Source organism: Anolis sagrei, chromosome X, assembly GCF_037176765.1.
Source record: "Anolis sagrei isolate rAnoSag1 chromosome X, rAnoSag1.mat, whole genome shotgun sequence".
Lineage (NCBI taxonomy): Eukaryota > Metazoa > Chordata > Lepidosauria > Squamata > Dactyloidae > Anolis > Anolis sagrei.
Window position 1 is genome coordinate 24,345,451 of NC_090034.1, and position 22,760 is coordinate 24,368,210.

Sequence of the window (22,760 nt, forward strand, 5' to 3'; positions counted from 1 at the left end):
GGTGCCACACTTGCTAGTTCTTATCTTAGTCAAATATATCATTTAGTGGGTTGCTGTGAGTTTTCCGGGCTGTTTGACCATGTTCCAGAGGCATTCTCTTCTGACGTTTCACCCAAATCTATGGCAGGCATCCTCAAAGGTTGTAAGGTCTGTTGGAAACTAGGCAAGTGATGTTTATATATATATATATGAAGAATGTCCAGGGTGGGAGAAAGAACACTTGTCTGTTTGAGGCAAGTGTGAATGTTGCAATTGGCCACCTTGATTAGATCACTAATACTAAGACAGGTTCAGAATAGCCTTGCAGCTTCAAAGCCTGGCTGGTTGCTGCCTGGGGGAATCCTTTGTTGGGATGTGTTAGCTGGCCCTGATTGCTTCCTGCCTGGAATTTCCCTGTTTTTTGAGTGTTCCTCTTTATTTACTGCCTTGATTTCAGAGGGTGTTTTTAATACCGGTTTCCTCCTTTCTGATGAAATTGTCCACATGCTTGTGGATTTCAGTGGCTTCTCTGTGTAGTCTGACATGTTGGTTGTTTGAGTGGTCCAGCATTTCTGTGTTCTCAGATGATATGGGGTATCCAGATTAGTTCATCAAATGCTCTGCTATGGCTGTCTTCTCTGCTTGAATTAGTCTGCAGTGCCTTTCATGTTCCTTGATAGGTGTTTCATCACAGTGTCTGGTGGTCCCTATGTAGACTTGTCCACAGCTGCATGATATATGGTAGACTCCTGCAGAGGTGAGAGGATCCCCCTTGTGTCCTTTGCTGAACGTGGCATTTGTTGGATTTTCTTATTGGGACTGGAGATAGTTTTTAGGTTGTGTTTATTCATCAGCTTCCCTATGCAGTCATTGGCTTCCTTGATGTATGGTAAGAAAACTTTTCCTCTGGGTGGATCTTTGTCTTTACTCCCATGGGTTCATCTTGGTATTGCAACTCTTCTGATGTCTCTGGTGGAGTATCCATTGGCCTGTAGTGCCCAGTTTAGGTGGTTCAGTTCACCTTGGAGGAGGTGAGTGTTGGACAGCAATAGTAAAAAAAAAAGGGAATTTCAGACAAGATTCAGCGAACACCTCCCAATAAAGGATTCCCCCAGGCAGCAACCAGCCAGGCTTTGAAGCTGCAAGGCCATTAAATGCTAATCAAGATGGCCAGTTGCAACATTCACACTTGCCTCAAGCAGACAAGAGTTCTTTCTCCCACCTTGGACATGATTCCACAGATATATAAACTTCACTTGTCTAGTTTCCGGTACGAGAGTAGACCTCACAACCTATGAGGATGCCTAGGCAAAACGTCAGGAGAGACTGTTGCTGGACATGGCCATACAGCCCAGAAAACTCACAGCAACCAGTGATTCCAACCATGAAAGCCTTCAACAACACATATCATTTAGTAACAGTCGATCTGGCTCTCGATACATGTGTCTAAGGGTGTGCTTCTCAGATGAGAATTACAAATAGGCTCAAGAAGCAGGAATCAGAGGGACTGGACTCTCCACCTGGTGTTCATTGTGTCAGGCTGTGATTTCAATTGAGAGTGCGTTCAATTGGACCCAGCAGGCATCTCCTCATGTTCTGATTTCTTTGTACATGAATCAGAGATAGGTAGTCAACCTTTTCAGTCTTTGCATCATTTAGCAGGCATGGAACTCATCCATTTTTTAATGTGTTCAGAGTCTTTCTAGGGAAAACTGCAATCGACATCTCTGCTGATTTGACATTGCAGTGGCCTAGGCCACGTTGACACGTTTTGAAATGCAGCACCTTCCTTCAAACAAACTAAGTATGGCGTGGGCTCACTATCAGCTATGACACCTCTGAGTGTTCCTCTTGGACTATCATTGGGTACAATATTTATGTTTTTACTTTATTATCAACTAGTGCTATCGGTTGCTCCCATGCTCTTTGTTCCCAGCTGTGATGGACTGGTAGTAAGTATTTCTATCCCAGCCTGTCTCCCTATGGGGACTCAGGGCAGTTCACAACATAAAAGGCAAACATTCAATATTGTATAATACAAAAATAGACTCAAACAATTCAAACAATTACCCATATTATATTTCTTTAAAAAGTCTAATTTTCTGAATTATTTGCAGAGGGAAAACTAATGCAACTCAAGGAGAAGATATTTCATGCATTAGTCCAGGTATGGGTAAACCCAGGCCCGGGGGCCAGATGCGGCTCCTAGGGCTCTTTTCTCAGGCCCTCCTCTCTCTCAACATCCTATACTTCCTTCCTCCTCTCTTTCCTTTCTCCTTCCCTCCCTCCCTCTTTCTCCCTCCCTCCTTCCTTCCCTTCCACCCTTTTGTCCTTCCTTCCTTCCTTTCCTCCCTTTTGTCTTTTCTTCCTTCTCTTTCTTCCCTTCTGCCATTCCCTTTCACCCTTTCATCCTTCCTTCCTTCACTTTTGTCTTTCCCTCCTTCCCTCTTTCCTCCCTCCTTCTCTCTCTCTCCCTTTCTCCTTCCATCCTTCCTTTCCTCCCTTTCATCCTTCCTTCCTTCTCTCTTTCCTTCCTCCTTCCCTTCCTTCCTTCCGTCACAGGGAAGCCAGTCCTCCGAGCAGGGAGTGCTTGCATGCAATCCCCAAGTTAGGAAGGTTGCCTGCATTAGGCAGATCCATGGCATGTTACTGCATTTCTTTCTTGTCTCCTTGGTGTTTTTTCTTTACTAGAGTCTTCTTGAGTGTGTGTCAAAATGTAATGTTAAAATATTCTGAAAACTCAGTCCATGATTTTGATTTGATGATGAAGAAGAAGGGGGAAAATCCTCGCCTTGACTCTTAAGCAGCACTTTTCTTGAAGTCTTACTACAATGAATTATAGATGCATCCTGCATCCTAGGTAGACAAAGTTTGTTGAGTTATGCTAAATAAAGGATATTCATTTTGATCAAGAAGCGAAATGGGACAAACTGCTTCAGCAGCTGAATTCAGACTTTGGAAAATCAAAGTGGATATTTCACTCGCGGTATCTGTCAATTTTCTTTTTTGCTTTACATTATCTCTGTTGGAATCATTCAGCAGCTTCTCTTTGACAGAGATATAAACCTGCAAATATTGCGTAGAGCGAGCTGAAAATGGAAAACAGGTCATGTGTCATGGTTGCAAAACCCAGGAAGATGTGCTGCCAATTTGTTCTGGCTACTGATTGCTTGAGGATCTCGGGAGGAAAACTATATTTCCCCCTTAAAATGCTGCCAGAAGTGAAGGAAGCACAATTCACAAATGAGATTGACCAAAAAGAAGGGAGACCAAAATGGTCAAAGGTCTGAAAGTGGCCAGGGGTCTGTCTTGGGCCCAGCGCTCTTCAGGATCTTTCCCAGTGACTTGGAAAGCAGAAGAAATAGAAGGAAGGCCTGCTGATTGGATTTGCAGATGAAGCCAGATTGGGAGAGATCACCAATACTAAGACAGGATCAGAATCCAAAATGACCTCAACAGATGAGAGAGCCGATTGGCCAAAAGTAACAAAATTATTGTATTTACTCAAGCCAAATGCACCATTAAATCTAATGTCACCTCAATTTTCAAAACCCTGAACCAAAAAAAAAACCTTATTTGCTGGTGAATGTTATGTGCAGCAGCAAAAAGTGACCAAAAAGGCACACATCAGAGTGGCTGCGTGCTTATAATTCCTTCTTTAAAAACAAAAGTGCTAGAGCACCAAAACTTCCAGCAGTGAAAAAGAGAACCTTGGTGGTGCTTCTATGCTGTATGTAGAATAAATCCACTTTAACTGCCATGGCGCAATTGTATGAAATTATGTAGTTTTACAAGGCCTTGAGCTTTCTCTGCCGAAGAATGCTGGTAGCTCATCAAACTACAAACCCCAGGATTGTATAGCATTGAGCCACGGCCATTAAAATAGAGGTGACATTCCTCAAATAGGAGCTCCTGTGGTGCAGCTCCCGAAGTAGCTTCCCCTTTTGCTTTGGCCCAGAACTAAGATTACAATATTAAGCTAATCGAATGTGCACCCTAATTTTGGGGAGGCAATGTAGGTACTCACACAAAAAAAGGTGAGCATTAGAGTAGAGTAACTTTGTTTTAATGGTTTTAACTGGGAATGTTTTAATACTGTTTATATTTAATCCTGTTTTTCAAGTTCAAGAACTTGAACTTAATCCTGTATGTTTGCATATTTGCATAATTTAAACTGTATGCTAATGCTTTTATGTTAAACTGCTTTGAGTCTCCTTTGGGAGAGATAAAGTGGGTATAAATAAATATAATAATAAAAATAATAATAATAATAATACACTTTATTTATATTCGGCTTTATCTCCCCGGAGGGATTCAGAGTGGATTACAGTTTTACATATATAAGGCAAACATTCAGTGCCTTTTTACACAGTGAATAATGACATACACTACACAGACAGAGATAAAGGGCTTCCCTTTTCATCACCGCTGTCTGGAGGCGATGCTCATCTCTGGCCATAGGGAGGTGCTCTTGTTCCATTTTCCATGCCAAGGAGCCAGTTGTCAATAGACCTTCTCCAATCGTTGCCGGCATGTCTGCATGGAGCACCCTTTTACCTCCCCACTGAGGCGGTACCTACTGATCTACTAGCATACATGCTTTCTAACTGCTAGGTAGGCAAAAGCTAGGACTGACAGCTGTAGTGTACCCCAACTCGGTTTCGAACTGCTAACCCCCCAGTCAGCAAATTTCCTGCAGCTAGGGGTTTTAACCACTGCGCTACTGTGGCATTACATTTAGCCAAAGAAAATGAAATGCACAGATTTTCCTAATCTAAATATGTATGATAAAAAAACTCTGTAAAATAACTTTCCTGTAAGTGAAAACAAGCCATTTCTTTCCTTGTTACTTAAGAAAACAATTGGTAAATTTTGTTCAGTTTCAAAGCATGTATATTTTATATCCCAGTGGTTCAGAACCTTTTTTGTGACCAGGACCACTCTCCAACATTAGCACCAAAAGAGTTATGAATCAGTTTTTGGTCAACTTTATATTTGGTTTGGGGTGCCGATTCAAAAATTGCATTGGATAGACCACATACGGAACATATGCCATGGTCAGCAACAGGGAAGGAGTGGCAGGCAGCGCAAAAGGAGCAGAAATAAAATAAATATAAATAAAGAGGAAGGAGGCTCGCAGACTAGATTTTCGTCCTTGCGGCCCACTGGTGGTCTGCAGCCCAAAGGTTAAGAACCACTGTTATATCCAAAGGAGTGACTTGTGGTTGTCTTTTTTTGTCTCATTTTGTTCAAACAGGTGTCAAAGCGGTGTTTTCTGGGCATTGCCATAAGAACGCTGGGGGAGTCTATAAAGACCTTGAGATGGTCATTTCATCGGCCATTGGATGCCAGCTGGGAGAGGACACCCACGGACTCCGATTGGTGGCTGTCACCGCTGAAAAAATTGCTCACAGATACTACAGTCTGAATGAACTGAAAAATAGTCAAGACGTTGGGAAAGATATTGCGGTTATGTTGAAACAAAAGTAGGCCTTTCCTTCCTTTGCCAAAACTATGCCATAGACCAGGCCTGGGCCGACTTTGGTGGTCCCTGCATGTGTTTTGGACTTCAACTCCCACAATACCTAACAGCCAGTAGGGTGTTAGGAATTTTGGGAGTTGAAGTCCAAAACACTTGAAGGGAGGGCTGAAGTTGGCCCAGGCCTGCTATAAATGTATATGAAGCAATATGAGTGCGGTATTTAATTTTGTCCTCACTTTCGGTTATTGGGATTTTAGAATATAGGTGAAGGTGATGATTCTCATAGCAATAACCAAAAGGCAAACATTATATTCAGCAAAATTGAAAGCCTCATTGGTCGATAAAAGGCTTTGCTTCACTGCCCACACATGCATAGATTTAATTTAACATGTTATATTTCAACTGATCTGTTGTCATAGTTTTTAAACTCTCTTGCAAACAAATACAGGACATATGTTGCAATAGCAAACTAACCATGAGAACTTCAGCAAACCAAAATCTACATAACCTTACAGCTTCTATGCAATCCATTGTCTATGTGAACAGATGTGATTTGCTATACCAAGTGGCCTTTACTCCCCAAGTCTTACCAAGTTTGCCATATCCTGCTAGCCTGGATAAATACATACATCAATATATATATTTACCACAAATATAAATGCTCCAGGAGCATTTGCACATTGAGCACTGGGCATCACCAGTCCTCCAGATGTTATGCTACACCTGTCATACCAGGCTTATGGGAAATCCAGGAATGTCTGAATATGAGCAAGGAAGTCTATGAACCTTTGCATGTTGGAAAACTGGGATAGCAATCGGGGAAAGGGGCACATGACTGCAATGTGTCCAAGTCATTGGATTAGCTTTAGTCTGTTCAACTTTATGATGAACGACACAACAAATCTGTCAGGTTGCACTGATACTAACATCCAAGGCCAGGGTCTCCTATTTATAACACAGATGAATGTGCATCCTGCATTTTATTCTAACTAAAGCAAAATCCAGCTGGTTCATTCATCCCAGCCATTTAACCTTCTCCTACATCTTTGCATCAATGTTTGAGCTTGCATCTTCTTTACAAGTTGGGTAATCCTGGGTCTAATATTATTGCTCAAAGCTACATGCATATCATCACTTATTTTCAATCGATTCCTGGACTTGTTTATAATTACCAGAAAAGCAGAAAACCCTTGTTCGCATAATTAAAACACCTGGGGGTGGCGGGGCAAGCTGGCCTTTGCTTCTGGGGCAGATTAATGTAACAGATATAATTGACACACACACTGTTAAATATATATTAGAATTTTAATTGTTTTGCGGACCATATTTTAGTTCTTGCAGACCACTGGTTGTCGGCGGACCACTGGTTGGGAACCACTGCCTTAAAGCTATATTTCAACACAGTGCCTTCAACTGGAAATATGAAAACGCAACTTCCAGCCCTACAGCTTCTGTAAACAATTCTAATTCTCTCTCACACAGAGTAAATCAAGTAGATAACCTGCATAATAAATGGTCGCCATGCACATTAACAGCTGTTGTCTTACTGGTAAATTCAAAAGAAATAATAGTTTGATGGGACTCTGCAGTGGAGGATAGCTGATCATAAGCCCCAAACCGGTACAGAATGGTATAAAAAAACGACATTCACTATAAGAAGGGAAATCCCATTTCACAGGAAGGTTGTATTATTTCCCACTAAATGCTCTCTTATGTGGAGTGAAAGGGTTGCCAAATATGCCCAAGTTGAAGCTGATCTATAACTCATGAATTAGTCCTCTGGAAGAAGGCAATCTAGAGCCTGTGGTTTTCTGTACATTACAAAGATACATCATTTGTAAACTTAATTTAACTGTTAATAGCCTCAGCCAAGAAACTGTGGGAGACATCATTTTGTGTATCATTTAGAATTCCATAAGAGATCCCTGAGCTGTGGGCAGAAATGCTATTTGCAGCAAAGTAATCTTTAAGCATAGAATCGCTCCTCTGTGCTGGTGATGCGTCTTCTCTCTCTTCAGTGCAATCCATTTTTTACTACTGAACAGATACAATGGGCTTGGGCTCCTAACAGAGGAATGGGCTAGGGAATGTCTTTCTGTAAACATAATGTCTCAAAAATTGGATTCTTCATATTTCATCCCAATTTTCCATTGTACTGCAGAGGGAAGGAACACGTAGGTAGGCAGCAATGCAATAAATAAGGGATGGTGCAAGTTACAGTTCAGCAACATCCAGATAGCAGCACATCCCCTGCTTCCTGTTGTATACTTGTTGTATTTCCAGCTTGTGGCAACCCTATGGCAGGGCTGTCAAACACATTTTCATTGAGGTTCACATCAGCCTTACTGTTGCCTTTAAAGGGCCGTGGAAGGAGAACTCATGAATACAGAGAAAGGGTCATATATATAGACACACACACACATATACACTGTATATTAATATACTGATCCGTACTCTTTAGTTATTACCCATTTTGGGTGCCCAAATACGATTGAACCACAACACCCATCCCTTTTGATGATCAGACATGCGAACTGGGGATAATGGGAACCGCAACTCAACAGCAATTGTGGCTCTGAGCTTGGGGAAAGGATAAAATCGAGCATGCTATCCACAAGGGAAGGATAGCCAATACCCCAGAAAACAGGAGCAGAATTCAAAATGATCTTAACAGATTAGAGAGATGATTGGCCAAAAGTAACAAAATGAAGTTCAACAGGGACAAATTAAAGATACTCCACTTAAGTGGAAAAAATGGCATGCAAAGATACAGAATGGGTCTGCAGGATGACAGGATACAGAATGGGGGACGCCTGGCTCAAGAACAGTACGTGTGAAAAAGATCTTGGTGTCCTCGTGGACAACTAGTTAAACATGAACCAACAATTTCATATGGTGGCAAAAAAAGCCAATGGGATTGTGGCCTGCATAAATAGGAGTACAGTGTCTAGATCCAGGGAAGTCATGCTACTCCTCTATTCTGCCTTAGTCAGACCACATCTGGAATACTGTGGCCAATTCTGGGCACTGCAGTTGAAGGGGGATGTTGACAAGCTGGAATGTGTCCAGAGGAAGGCAACCAAAATGGTCAAGGGTCTGGAGAACAAGCCCTATGAGGACTGGCTTAAAGAGCTGGATATGTTTAGCTTGCAGAAGAGAAGCTTGAGAGGAGACATGATGGCCATGTATAAATATGTGAGGGGAAATCATAGGGAGGAGGCAGCAAGCTTGTTTTCTGCTGCCATGGAGACTAGGACGCAGAACAATGGCTTCAAACTACAGGAAAGGAGATTCCATCTGAACATTAGGAAGAACTTCCTGACTGTGAGAACTGTTCAGAAGTGGAACTCTCTGCCCCAGAGTGTGGTGGAGGCTCCTTCTTTGGAGGCATTTAAGCAGAAGCTGGATGGCAATCTGTCGGGGGTGCTTAGAATGCAGTTTTCCTGCTTCTTGGTGGGGGTTGGACTGGCCTACGAGGTCTCCTCCAACTCTATGATTCCGTGATTCTTACGTCTTTTCTCTCAACCCAAATCCCATTCTCCTGACTAAACAGAATAAACCACAGCCTTCCAGATGTTGCTGTTTCACCACTCCCAATCCATTCTAATTATGAGAAACATGGGAGTTGTAGTCCAGCATCTGGAGGGCAACATGGTGGGATGGATTCATTCGCAGACCTTGAGTTTATTTGACACATGCCTGAAGGTGACCCTATCACTGGGTTTCCTTTGGAAGATTTGTTCAGAGAGCCTTTGACTCCCTCTGAGACAGAGAACTCTCTGCCCCGGAGTGTGGTGGAGGCTCCTTCTTTGGAAGCTTTTAAACAGAGGCTGGATGGCCATCTGTCAGGGGTGATTTGAATGCAACATTCCTGCTTCTTGGCAGGGGGTTGGATTGGATGGCCCATGAGGTCTCTTCCAACTCTTTGATTCTATGATTCTATGTTTCTATGAGTGTGGCTTCTTCAAGATCACTCTGGGTTTCCATGGCTGCAAAGCCCTGACCTCCCAGATCTTGGTACAGCACTAAAACAAATACATCACATTGGCTCTATTTTCTTAATTTCCTAATTGGTTCTATCATAAAAACATGGGAAAAGTTTATTAAACTGTAAAAGCTTTGTTTTGGTGAGACATCCTGCAGCACATTTTGCTAGTGTTTTTCAGTGAATATCACCTCACCCTCAAGTCTCAACCAACTGCAACCTAGTTTGTGGCAGCCATAAAATTGAAGTTTCTGGAGTAGAACAACTACTTTCAAAGTAAGGACCACACATTTAAACAGGAAATAACACTTTCAAACCAGGAACATGACATTTTCCAAATTTTGCTATGTAGTGTTAAAGAACTGATTGGCCAAAGCTCACAAATAAACTTCAACATGAAGAAATGCAGGAGAAAAAATGTAATGGACACCTGGACAACAGTAGTTGTGAAAAGGATCTACGACTCTTAAGTCCACTCTTAAGTCCATCTACACTGAACACTTAGGTCAGTGTTAATTAGCATCAGCCCCGCAATGGCCACACAATGCATTAGGTGGATCCGAAGTAACTAGAGAGACTAAATTCTTGTATTTCCTTGGAATATGCGTATTTCTGCTAATTTGAGGGGATCCTCCTGGCTCCTCCCTTAAAGCTTCATTCTCTGTGTGTGTTTGTAGTACACGTTCGCGAATTCCATGCATTGCTGTCTAAGGAATGAGAGAGCTTCATGTAAGAGGTGTGTCAGATCTGAGTGCAAGCCTTTAAGAGTATTTCTGAGAACATGATATACAAGTGAGCAAAGCCCAATCACTGCAGTAATTCAGAAAAGGTCATCTTGCAATTTTTAATTTCCCCCTGGACTCAAAACATTCATCAGTCCTAACCTTTCAGGACCTTTTTAATAAAAACCCAAATCCAAAATGGTTAGAAGATGGCTTACTCATTTGTCACTTGCCGACTGTCTTGGATTACTTATAGGGAAGGAAGTTTTGAAGTTACAACTTGATAACAGTATGGAATATAAGCCATCCTTTAACATAGTGGTTCCCAACCTTTTTTTGACCAGGGACCACTCTTCAACATGAGTTCCAAAAGAGTTACGACTCAGTTTTTGGTCAACTTTAGATTCGGTTTGGTTATTTGGGGTGCTGATTCAGAAAACTGCATTGGATAGGCCACATCAGCTCTAGTTTCTGATACAGAACATATGCCATCCAGTAGTCGCCATCAGCTTGCCTACAGAAAACCATATTTAATCATCTAGAGCTGATGTGGTCTATGCAATGCAATCACTACCCCAAATAATCCCAGGAACAGGACTAAAAATGAAGACACCAAGGCATCCTCACTTCCAGGCGCCACATGAAATGGTTCCACTCAGGGAAAGGGAGGAGGAAAAGCATCAGTCAGGAGGCTTGTTGCCATGTCTTTCGTGGGTAGTCTGCCCCTTCCCTCCCAACATCCCCGTTTCCTAAGAGGGTTTTGCAAAACGTAATATTTAAACAATTTAGACAGAAAGAAGTGGTCATACTTGCTGAGGATTTCCGGTTGTAGTCAGCATCAAGGAAAATTAAAATTTGGACAACTACAGAATAAAGGGAGATTCATGTCAAGCAGAAAAAAACCAGTTCAAAAATGGCAATAGATGCCAGTCTGAGAGTCAATCTGAAGTGAACCTTCAGTGGGGTTCAGGTGCTGCACCATAGTATTTAAGAATATGAAGTCAGGACAAATCTAGCACAAGAGAACATAGGGCAAGAGAGCAACTTTAAAGTCAAGAAGAGGAGGAGGAAGAGCATGACAGAATATCTAAAGAACAGGCCAACACATTAGTGCTCAGGGGATGTATACCAGATAGGTCTCAGTACTATTTAATGTCCAGTCATGTTCAGCAAGCAATAGTGATTTTTTCCCCCGAGGGTAGCTTTCTATAGACCGAGCACTTCTCAATAATGTTTGCTGCTTCATTGGTATGTTCACAAGTAACATAGCTAAATTAGGTTAACATTCAATGGGAACTGAATGCCTTTTAGTTCTAGTGAACCCTTCCGAGTCCATTTACACCTTTCCAGCATTCAAATTATGGCCCTGTCTTCATCCAGCTGAATGAGTTAATGCAGGTCTCATGATGATGCCTTGGCTACTCCAACTTGACAGAGAGCATGTGGTTACACAGCACTGCTTGAAGTCTATTGTTGACAGGATAGATCACTGGCAGGGAGCTTTCAACCATTGTCTTAGGAAATGAGCCTTTGATACATCACAAGCCACAAGGAAAGGCAAGAAATGATGATGATGATGATGATGATGATGATGATGATGGTGATGATGATGATGTCAGAGTTTTGGAGCACAATACTCCTGACCTCACAATCGTGTTAAAAAACCAGGTATGGATTGCCGATGATGCAATCCCAAGTGACAGCAGAACTGAGGAGAAAAACTGGAAAAGCTGGCATGATACAAGGATTTAAAGATTGAACTGCAAAGACTCTGGCACAAGCCAGTCAATGTAATCCCAGTGGTGATCGGCACACTGGGTGCAATGCCTAAAGACCCTGGCCTGCACTTAAACACAATCAGTGCTGACAACATTACCATCCGTCAGCTGCAAAAGGCCACCCTACTAGGATCTGCACACATTATTCACTGATACATCACATAATCCTAGACACTTGGGAAGTGTCCGATGTGTGATCCAATACCATCTGTCAGCATAGTGATCTTGTTTACTGTGTACTAATCTTGTTATTACACAGGAGCCCCCGGTGGCACAGTGAATTAAAGCACTGAGCTGATGAGCTTGTTGACCGAAAGGTCGCAGGTTTGATTCCAGGGAGCGGCATGAGCTTCCGCTGTCAGCCCTAGCTTCTGCCAACCTAGCAGTTCGAAAACATGCAAATGTGAGTAGATCAATAGGTACCACTCCGGCGGGAAGGTAAGGGCGCTCCATGCAGTCATGCCGGCCACATGACCTTTGGCTTAGAAATAGAGATGAGCACCACACCCCAGATTCAGACATGACTGGACTTAATGTCAGGGGACAACCTTTACCTTACCTAATCTTGTTATGTTTCAAATAATAATGATCAAAGATGGCACTTTGATCATTTCAAAAGGGTCCACAGCTGCAGCAAGTATGGTTTTAAGAACGATAGTAATGGCAAGGGATAACAGTTCTGCAGCCTGGACCACTGATGTTCTAACCTGTTTATTGCAGTGGATATGACAGAAAAGGGCAAAAATGGGTTCCAGGGTGCAATTTTCCTATGGCAATTCTACTAGAGCTGGTATGCATGACGACAACAGCAGCTGCCTCTGAAACCCATTACTGATACTAATTAAGAGCATAATAGAGAATGAGGGGGCAAGAGGTCTAAAATTACAGAAATGCCTTTCATCAACCATCTAGCACTAATTAGGAGCATTCTGGAGCAAATTAAATATTTGTCTCTCGGGCCCCTCTATTACCATATTTCAGTCATGCAACGTGTCATCTCACCAGCGATGCTTATTACGTCATAAATATTTTGCTGTTTCGTTCATCTTGTTTGCTTCCCATACTCTGTGCATTGGGGTAGACACATCTAAGGCCATGGGCAATTCCCACCAAAATTCAAGAAGGTCATAGGGGACCTTGTTGAAGGCCTTCCTGAAATCAAGATATACTCCATCCACAGCATTCCCTGCATCTACCAAGCTTGTAACTCTACACATTGCCGCGTCCTCCATCTGGGCAATTAAACTATCTGCAAATAAAGAATTGCTCTCTTTGCTCTCAGGCCTACGATGGCACCATCCAAATCTCAGTGTGACTTCCAGATCCATAGTAAACCACTACGATGATGTAATTATTGTCCCTCTATCCTTTAATTATAACCCATTCAAATCCTCTCAAATTAGTTTTCATCCTTTATGTATCATGGATCTCCTCCCAGATATACATATCTCTGAAACATATGGCTACTGCTTGAAATTTCATCTGTTTCTTTGGGATTCAGCATCTCCATCTATGCACATATCCCAATCATATGAATCATCCCATCAGGTTTCAGTGACACCTATCAGTGGATTGTAGTATTACTCATTAGTAGTGGAAAAGCCTGCTGGCAGTTAAGAAGCTGCTTCTTGTACAATCAAGACATTATCAAACCCATTAATGTCAGTTCAGCTTTTGGTATAGGATTTATTGGGTGTTTTGAGCACCATCTTCTGACACTTCTTTAATACTACATTTCAGCATGTAATATTTAACAGCTTTGTTTGAGTGCAGAAGCACATTCTTAGCTTGCAGAAATTTTCAAATCTTGGGCTTAAATTGGGTGGCAATCATTATTGCAAGCCTTGCTGAGAGTGGTTCAACTCAACATGTTTTGCGATTTAGTTGGGAGCAATATGATAATTTTTAATTTTCTGGGGTTTGTTTGCTATCCTTTCTAGATTAATCAAGCATGTTCATAGTGCCCAAAAGGAAGAGATATCTGTTGGCTTAGGCTTTTCACCCTCCCATCTACTTTTCCTAGGACTTTTGTCCCAGGAAACATTCCAACAGTGTTCTGGATATCAGTGCACAAACATATAGCTTTTCTGGCCACCAGCTTCAAATCTACAAACTGGTGAGCCAAAAATAAAGCAACATTTGGCACAGAAAAGTACCTTAGGATGAACCTTACACAGGGACAGAGAATTGCTTTTACTAAAACAACTTAATTCTATAGTAAGAACTAGACAATTTCAAAGAAATTGGTGTGTTTTAACAACTGTTTATTTAATGTACTGTTTTAATGAATTTGCTTATTGTTTTTATTATTGTGATGGCACCGAATGGTGCTTGCTGTGAAGCCGCCCTGAGTCCCCCTCTGGGGGAGCAAAGGGCGGGGTACAAGTATATGAAATAAATAAAAAATAAAGAAATATCTTATCACAAAAGAGCATATGTCTATAGTGCACCAGTCAGAGGACATTGCGCATACAGTAGAGTCTCGCTTATCCGACATAAAAAGACCGACAGAACGTCAGATAAACAAAAGTGTTGGATAATACAGAGTCTCCTACTGTTACCCATCCAACACGGCACTGGACACTTAAAATACTAACAACAGGGACTCAAAGGGTTAAGGCAAGGCAACGCCTCGGGGCTAGAGCAACCCAGCAGGAAGTGCCTGGAGCGTGGAAATCACAGAGGTAAGGACGATGCTTCCACTTCCAGTCGTGCCTCTTTCCCCCCTTTCTTCCCTCCTCATTCTCTTGCCTTTTTCACTTATTGGGAATGGAGAGAAAGTTGGGGACAGCTCCTTTAATTGAAGGGGAAATGTTGGAGGAAAAGCGAGTCGTTGGATAAGAGCATCGGATAAGACGGAATGTCAGATAAGCAAAAGTCAGATAAGCGAGACTCTACTGTATTTTGTTTGTTGTCTATATGTCAAGTTGAGATCCCAAAATTTACAACCACTTTTGGTGGGAACAACCAACTGGGACCCAATTACCAAACTGCCCTATTTTCTTTCTGGGGAGAAACTACATTTAGTCTGCTATAGAGCCAAATTAATTACAAATGCTGTCCACCTGAGAGATCCCTTTATCTCCCATGTCATGGGAATGAACTTATCTAAATTCTCCAACCAATTATTTGACACTTGCCACTATTCTCCCCTATATCAAATTAATTATTTAATCATGTTTTATTGTGTTTTAATTTATTTTAGTTAATTATCACAGGAGTTTTAGGATAGTTATTAGTGTCTGTCTGTGTATTTTTGTCTTTTATTAGCAATATGGCCAACAGACTAATCAATAAACAGATCTATCTATCCATTAGTTCACCAACAGAAATATCATCCTCACCTGAGGCTGGAAAAATGGTTGAAGTCATGAGCAGTCATGGATTTTGGAAGACACGCGATGCCAGCTGAAACTAGGGAAAGGGCCACAGCACCCATGTCTCAGGGCATTCTCAACGAAACACTGCTCTCAGGTCTCTCTGAGATTACAGAATGCAGAGTATATGGACCAGATAAACCTGATATGACACTGCAGCAGTTACAGCAGGAAATCCCTCAGAGCAGTGGTTCTGTTGGCCTCCAGATGTTTTGGCCTACAACTCCCAGAAATCCCAGCCAGTTTACCAGCTGTTACGATTTCTGGAAGTTGAAGGCCAAAACATCTGAGGACCCTCAGGTTGGGAAACACTGCCTTATAGGAACTTTCCTTCCTCAACTAGCAACAAGGATCAACAGGCGAGAGAAGTCAAGCAGGGGACCCATCAAAAAGAAAGGCTATGGTCAGCAATTTAGTGGTAAGGCCTAAGGATCAAAATACATCCGATACGGCAAGTCCTAGCTGCCACCAACAGTCCCAACTGGGCAATTCCTCTTCAAGAAAGACTACGAACTAAAGATTATCATGTCAACCAACTCTTAATTGAAATAGAGAATTTCAAAGCCCTAAACGGTTCGGGCCCTGCCTATCTTTGTGATCACACCTCCCTCTATGAACCGGCGCGGACGTTAACATCTTCCAGGGAGGCCCTCCTTTATTTTTTATTTTATTTTTTTATTTAGTACACTTGTATACCGCTAATATCTCAGCCTAAAACGGCGACTCATTGCGGTTTACAACATTTAAAAACAACAATATTCCAATTAAAAATATAAAACACATACATATACAATACACAGTATTGGGCCACCAATACAGACCAATGCATCTCTTAAATTAAAATCATAATCCAATTTCGTTGTCTGTGATTGCCAGTCCTTGATCAGAGATTTCATCGCATCGGATTAGCCGAATGCTTGCTCAAACTCCTTTCGCTCCCACCACCATCACAAGCACAGTTGGTGGGGATGAGAGAGAGGGCCTTCTCAGTGGTGGCCCCCCGCCTCTGGAACGCCCTTCCTTGAGAAATAAGACAGGCCCCATCCCTCCCCTTCTTTCGTAAGAGCCTGGTGATTTAAACAAACCTTTGAGACCGACTAGTTTTAGCTTAGCCCCAGATACTGTTGAAATTGGCCATATCTTTTTCTACCTATTACCCAGGCTACTTTCTTCTATTAGGCCCTAGAAATGTACAGCCATAGACTCTACCTAATTTTCCAGGCCCTCTAAAATTGCACTAGCCCTGGCCCGGCCTTTTAAATTGCCTTGAACAGGCAGGATTATTTTAAATATATATGTGATATTATGGTTTTTTATGCTTATATTGTCTTGTTAATTTTATGTTTATGCTGTTTTTCTTGTATGTATGGATTATGTTATTTGGAAACCGCTCCAAGTCCCCTCGGGGAGATAGAGCGGTATATAAAAAAAGTTTTGTTGTTGTTGTTGTTGGATTTTTCAGATCTACCACTATGGTGAAAAAAAAGATGTAATCTACTAACAGAAGACACATCCTTAAATTAAAACTGGATTCCTGCAAACTCCATTCATCTAACATAAATTTTAACTCTGTTATAGCACAAAGAAATACATAATAAAAAGAGTGTTTTTAAACCATATTTCTTGATTGCTTTGTATTATTTCTCTACAAGAGAGATTTTTAACATCTCATGGAACTATAAGAGTTGGGAGAGACACCAAGGACCATCCAGTCCAAACCAATTCTGCCACACAATCAAAGCACCCCCAACAGATAGCCATCCAGCCTCTGCTTAAAAGCCTCCAAAGAACAAGACTCCATTCACTCTACAAGGCAGCACATTCCACTCCTGAGGAAGATCTTCATAATGAAATATGTTTTCTTCCAATTTGAACCCATGGCTCCATGGTGTCCTAGTCTCCAGAGTAACAGCAGAAAACAAGCTTGCCCCTTCCTCCCGAATGGGATATTCTTTCAAATAGTTAAAACCTGGATCTCATGTTCCCTTCTCTCAGCCTTCTTTTTTCCAATTCAAACATATCCAGCTCCCCAAGGCGTGCCCCGGGGGATTCAAGACTTCTCAACCTTGGATTGTGGAGCCCAGAACTGGACACAGTATTCTAGATGAGGTCTTCTGTGTAAGCTTGCCTGCCTCTTTCTTGATCCTGGAATCCATTTCAAAATCCAAAGAATCAATGGAATTAATGGAGAACACACTGAGCTTGAGTATAGCTGTTAAAAGAGAAACACAAGAATAAAGATGCCAAAGGCTGTTCCTTGTCTAGGTGAAGGTTGCAGCCCCTAAATTTAGGACCATCATACTTCAACAATCCACAAAACTATTACACCAGGCTGGCATGGCTCCCATTAGTCACCTTTAAGGTAAGGGTGAAGGTTTCCCCTGACATTAAGTCTAGTAAAGTCTGACTCTGGGAAGCGGTGCTAATCTCCATTTCTAAGCTGAAGAGCCGACATTATCCGTAGATGCTTCAAAGGTCATGTGGCCGGCATAACTGCATGGAGTGCCATTAACGTCCCACAGAAGCAACACCTACTGATCTACGCACACTTGCTCGTTTTCGAACTGCTAGGTTGGCAAAAGCTGGGCTTAAGAGCGGGAGCTCACCCTGTTCCTCAGATTCGAACCGCCAACCTTGCAGTCAGCAAATTCAGCAGCTCAGCAGTTTAACTTGCTGCACCACCAGGGGGCCCTTTGAGACATACAAATACCACATCAAGATATTTTCCAAAATATCTTGATGTACATCGGTTTCTACAATATTTTTATGTACACTGGTATGCTTCATTTGGGTCACTACTGCTGTAGATGGAGTGTGACTCCATGAAATTGATAATTTCACTGCGATAGTAAGTTTAAAGATACTGTTCGTTCATGGAAAATGACGATATCTCTGCAAAAGAAGCTTTTAAAGAAGAAGTACAATTTAATATTACAGTGATGATGCAACGAACATGAAAATGTCTGCAGCTTATATGAAGGGATGTCCTAAATTGCAAGAAAAATGGAACCTGTTCTTGATAACAAGGCTCATTAAGGGGACACTTGCTTCCCACAGTACAGGGGCTGATCCTTATGTTCCATCTCTGACCCATTTCCTGAGTACAAACTGGCAGCATTCTTACCTAATTTTTCAACTTAGTTGTTTTGAAGTCAAATGCACTTATCCCAGCTAACATCTAACATTTTGACTGCTTCTTGGAAAAAGGGTTGTCCAACCCTTGCAAAATGCTCCCTGTCCCAACTCTTCACAACATTTGTCCTTAATTGCAACAAGTAATTTTGTAATGAAGTCCGCATAGTAAGAACCTTGTTAGTTTTTGTGTGGCTGTTGACATTTGAGGCACTCATCTTGCTGTTCATTTTTTCATGTCCAATTCTTTTGTCAATATTGTGTGTACTATATAGAATGAGACACTTGTTTCCTGTACTATATCCTTGATGGTCACTCGTCAATCTTGCATAACCGCATCGTAGATTCTGTTGATGGTTAATTCTATGTTGATAGTTTTTGACTGGTGAAAACCATGTTCATCTTCACACAATGTTCTTCCACGTTCAGATTCCCAATACCATTTTTTTACACTATCAAACGACACAGCAGATTTCCCCAAAGTTGTCGACAGATCGTTGTGGATTTCTGTGGAACTCATCCCCTTCTTTTGCAGGTGCTCTGCTCAAAACAAGCCACCACCTCTAACCCTTCAAGAACCCATAATGAACAAACAACAACCTGGACAGACATGTAATTTGGCATGCACACTACGTTGACATCAGTCATTAATACTACACAAAATCAAAATCATAGCACAATTCTAAGTGGGTCAAGGGTGGAGCATGAGGATCAGTTCTTGTAGTACAAGGTGTGGGTGAAACTAGTTCATACCAGTATTCACATCCTGGTATGAAATCACATCCACTGGAAACATCGCATTCTGGGTTTCCTTTCAGCTATTTTTGATGCACTCTTACAAGAAGATAATTCAGTGAAGGTTGATGAACAATAGCAGCAATGAATTACACATTTGGTAGCAAAAGTGGTTGCTTATTTTGATTCTATGGAAGTACAGGCATTTGCACAATCTGGAAAGCTTTGATGACATTCACCCAAACTCAATTTTCTATTTGATTGCATTAAATTAATGGTTTCAGAGCTGTCTGCTATGTAAAATCTGACAACAACATTCCATCTGAGAAGATCTGGAATAGAAACACCAAATCAGATTCTAGCATTTCTCGTATTCTTTTTTTGCCCAAGGTTTGATGTAGGTAGTAAAAAATTGACAACTATAGGAGAAGAGGAAAGAAAGGAGTTCAAAGACGCGGATTTAAAATGGTTTTATTATTCTAGTTGCAATTATGTTGGGTTCATCCTCATAGGATTTTGAATAGAAGATAAAAATCCATCAAAACTCCAGAAGCTAAAAAAAAAAAAAATCCTTATCAATGGGTTGACAAATCAAAGGATACATGAAGCAGCCATCTCTGCACTTCTCAGTTTTAGACCAAAGGGCATCTGACTGTTTTTGGAGAAAGGCAGCTATTCCAAAGTGGCCCTTCAACCTTTTCCTTGCTGATTATAATTCAACAGAATTGTATTTTCCCCTGTTGCGGCTGTCTACTGTGTGAGATAGGAGAAAATCCAAAGGCAGCTTAAAGTACATTGTGTCAGTGGTCATAATCACCCCCAAAGTCAAAGATCGCCACTCTGAGGCTCCAGGTTCCGTGTCTCCCGCGGATGGTGCTGAGACAACCTTGAAAACCGGGTTCCCCCTCGAGGGCGGCTACTACTGTCCCTTGCAGATTCTCCCGCAGGCTGAAAGTCACTAGAAAGTAAAAGAAAACACGATCGGAATTGATGTATTCTCTTAAAACTTTGAGTTCTAGACCTGGGTCTCTGTTGTCAAGCCAGGTTACAATAATAATTTGGATACATTTCCTTCTTCCGCTCTGTATGCAATTCCTCACATTCGAAGATCTGAATGGATGTCTAAGGAAATTTCCACTGAGCTCTGTTTTAAAGAGAACATGTACAAGAAGTGGAAAAAGAGGAAAGCACCAAAGAGGAATTCAAGCTAACATGTATAAGGATAAAGGCAACTGAAAGAACCAGCACCTCCTTTGCTTTGGGGGAAATGGAGCAGAGGATGCAGATGAGGAAATGCAGCACAGGAAAGGTAAAAAGGCAGTACAGGAATAACTGGCTACTCTAAAAATAATTCAAATATTCAGAGACAGATGCACGGCATTCAAGGGCACTGAAGGAACTGGCAGAAGTAATCTCAGAACCAAGAGCAATAATCTTGGGAAGAACCATCTGGGTTCAGCAGTTCACCAACACATTAACATTGTCTAGACCACATTTTCTTAGATGTTTGTGTGAGAATATCATGGGAGACCTTGTCGTAGCCCTTATTGAAAACAAGATCTGCTACATTCATAGCATTCTACCAAGCTTGTAACCTATCAAAAGAGAGAGAGAGAGAGAGAGAGAGAGAGAGAGAGAGAAGGTTTCTCTGGCATTATTTGCTTTTGAGAAACCCATGTTGAAACTTAGTGAGCATGGCATTCCTTCTGAGATGCTTAGAGATTGTCTGTCTAATATAATCTGCTCTAGAATCTTTCCTGGTTTTGCCTGGGTGGCAACTATTTGGCACCTTTTTTGAAAATAGGGATAACACCTGCCCTCCTCCGACCTGTTGGGACTTTTCAGCTGTTCCCAGTTTTTGCCAGCCAGTAATTTTCTATCTAAGGAAAAAGACCATAGTCTCAGAAGCCAACCTCAGGTGCATATTATTTGAAAGACCCAATAATATATAAACCAAAACGAGCACTGTGGTCAGCAGAGGAGGTCTTCCACTCAGTCCCACTCCCATCTCAAGTGCGGTTGGTGAGAACGCAAAAGAGGGCCTTCTCTGTGATCGCTCCCCACCTCTGGAACTCCCTCCCTAAAGAGTTTTAAATGGCTTACTCTCTTCTCTCCTTCAAAAAGCTATTAAAACAGATCTATGCAATTTAGCTTGCAGAGAGGAGGAGGATTAAGTACATCTATTTGCACCTTAGCTAGCTGCTAGCATCCACTCTGTGAACCTGTTGTTTTCCATTTCTCCCCCAACAATTTTAGCCTAATTTTAGAGATGTTAAATTATATTTTAAGGATTTCATGTGTTATTAATTATGTGGGTCATTTTATGTCTTGTTCATTTACGTTGATTTATAATTTATTGAGCTGTTTTTGATTTGTTTATTAATTTGTTTACACAGTACTGTTGGCATTGAATGTTGGCCATTGTGCATTTTGTTGTGAGCTGCCCTGAGTCTCTTCAGGGAGATAGGGCGGGCTATAAATAAAGTTTCATTTCATCTGCATAGCCAGGCATTCTCTTGCAGTATCTTCACGTCTGTATGTTGCTCTAATAGAAATGGCAACAATACCAGGTAAAAGGTAAAGGTTTCCCCTTTAAGTCTAGTTGTATCGGACTCTGGGGGTGGTGCTCATCTCAATTTCTAAACTGAAGAGCCGGTGTTGTCAGTAGACACCTCCAAGGTCATGTGGCCAGAATGACTGCATGGAGCGCTGTTACCTTCCTGTCAAAGTGGTACCTATTGATCTACTCACATTTACATTATTTCAAACTACTATGTTGGCAGAAGCTGGTCCTAACAAGCGAGAATTCACCCCATTCCCTGGATTACAACCACCAACCTTTCAGTCAGCAAGTTCAGTAGCTCAGAGGTTTAACCCGCTATGCCACCAAAAGAGCCTCTAAACCAGGGGTCCCCAAACTACGGCCCGCGGGCCACATGCGGCCCGCCAAGGGCATTTATCCGGCCCGTGCGGCCTGTCCTGGCCTCACACAAAGCCCCTCGCCACTGCCAATGGCGTCTGCTCTGCTGCGCTTCTCCCTCCACAGGCTTCTCTATCCCATGTGGAGGTAGAAGTCTGTGGAGGGAGAAACGCAGCAGAGCAGACGCCATTCCTCTGCAACAGAAGATCCCTGGTGGCAAGGAAGGCGTCCGCAAATGGTGGAGGCGGCGCCAGGTGGGCGTAGCCAGGCTTCTGGGCTAGGGAAGCCAGCATCGCTTGGCCACGCCCACCTGGTGCCACCTCCACCATTTGCGGATGCCTTCCTCGTCACCAGGGATTTTCTGTTGTAGAGCAATGGCGTCCGCTCTGCTTCGCTTTTTGTTCTCCGTGGGAGAGCAGAGAGCCCTTCTCCCTCCACAGGCTTCTCCATCCCGTGTGGAGGGAGAAGTCTGTGGAGGGAGAAACGCAGCAGAGCAGATGCCATTCCTCTGCAACAGAAGATCCCTGGTGGCAAGGAAGGCGTCCGCAAATGGTGGAGGCGGCGCCGGGTGGGCGTGGCCAGGCTTCCGGGCCAGGGAAGCCAGCATTGCTTGGCCACGCCCACCCGGCGCCGCCTCCACCATTTGCGGA

At 42.3% G+C, this 22,760-nt stretch overlaps 2 protein-coding genes across 6 annotated transcripts in view; one reads left to right on the forward strand and one right to left on the reverse strand.

Moving 5' to 3' along the window:
• Positions 1-6,993, forward strand: part of CPPED1 (calcineurin like phosphoesterase domain containing 1) — a 51,659-nt gene extending 44,666 nt beyond the window's left edge. For 2 of the 3 annotated variants that reach the window (XM_060786346.2, XM_060786348.2), the window contains exon 4: positions 5,237-6,993. In XM_060786346.2, coding sequence (XP_060642329.2) covers positions 5,237-5,469 — 233 coding nt within the window. In that variant the 3' untranslated portion in view covers positions 5,470-6,993. Of the gene's footprint in view, positions 1-2,096; positions 2,147-5,236 lie in introns of all 3 variants that reach the window. The other variant, XM_060786347.2, reaches the window with a different exon arrangement.
• Positions 6,994-19,644: 12,651 nt separating this feature from the next.
• The window catches only part of SNX29 (sorting nexin 29), a 114,554-nt gene continuing 111,438 nt past the window's right edge, over positions 19,645-22,760 (reverse strand). For all 3 annotated transcript variants that reach the window (XM_060786343.2, XM_060786342.2, XM_060786344.2), the window contains one exon: positions 19,645-20,148. In XM_060786343.2, the coding sequence (XP_060642326.2) occupies positions 20,016-20,148 (133 nt within the window). In that variant the 3' untranslated portion in view covers positions 19,645-20,015. The remainder of the gene's footprint in view (positions 20,149-22,760) is intronic.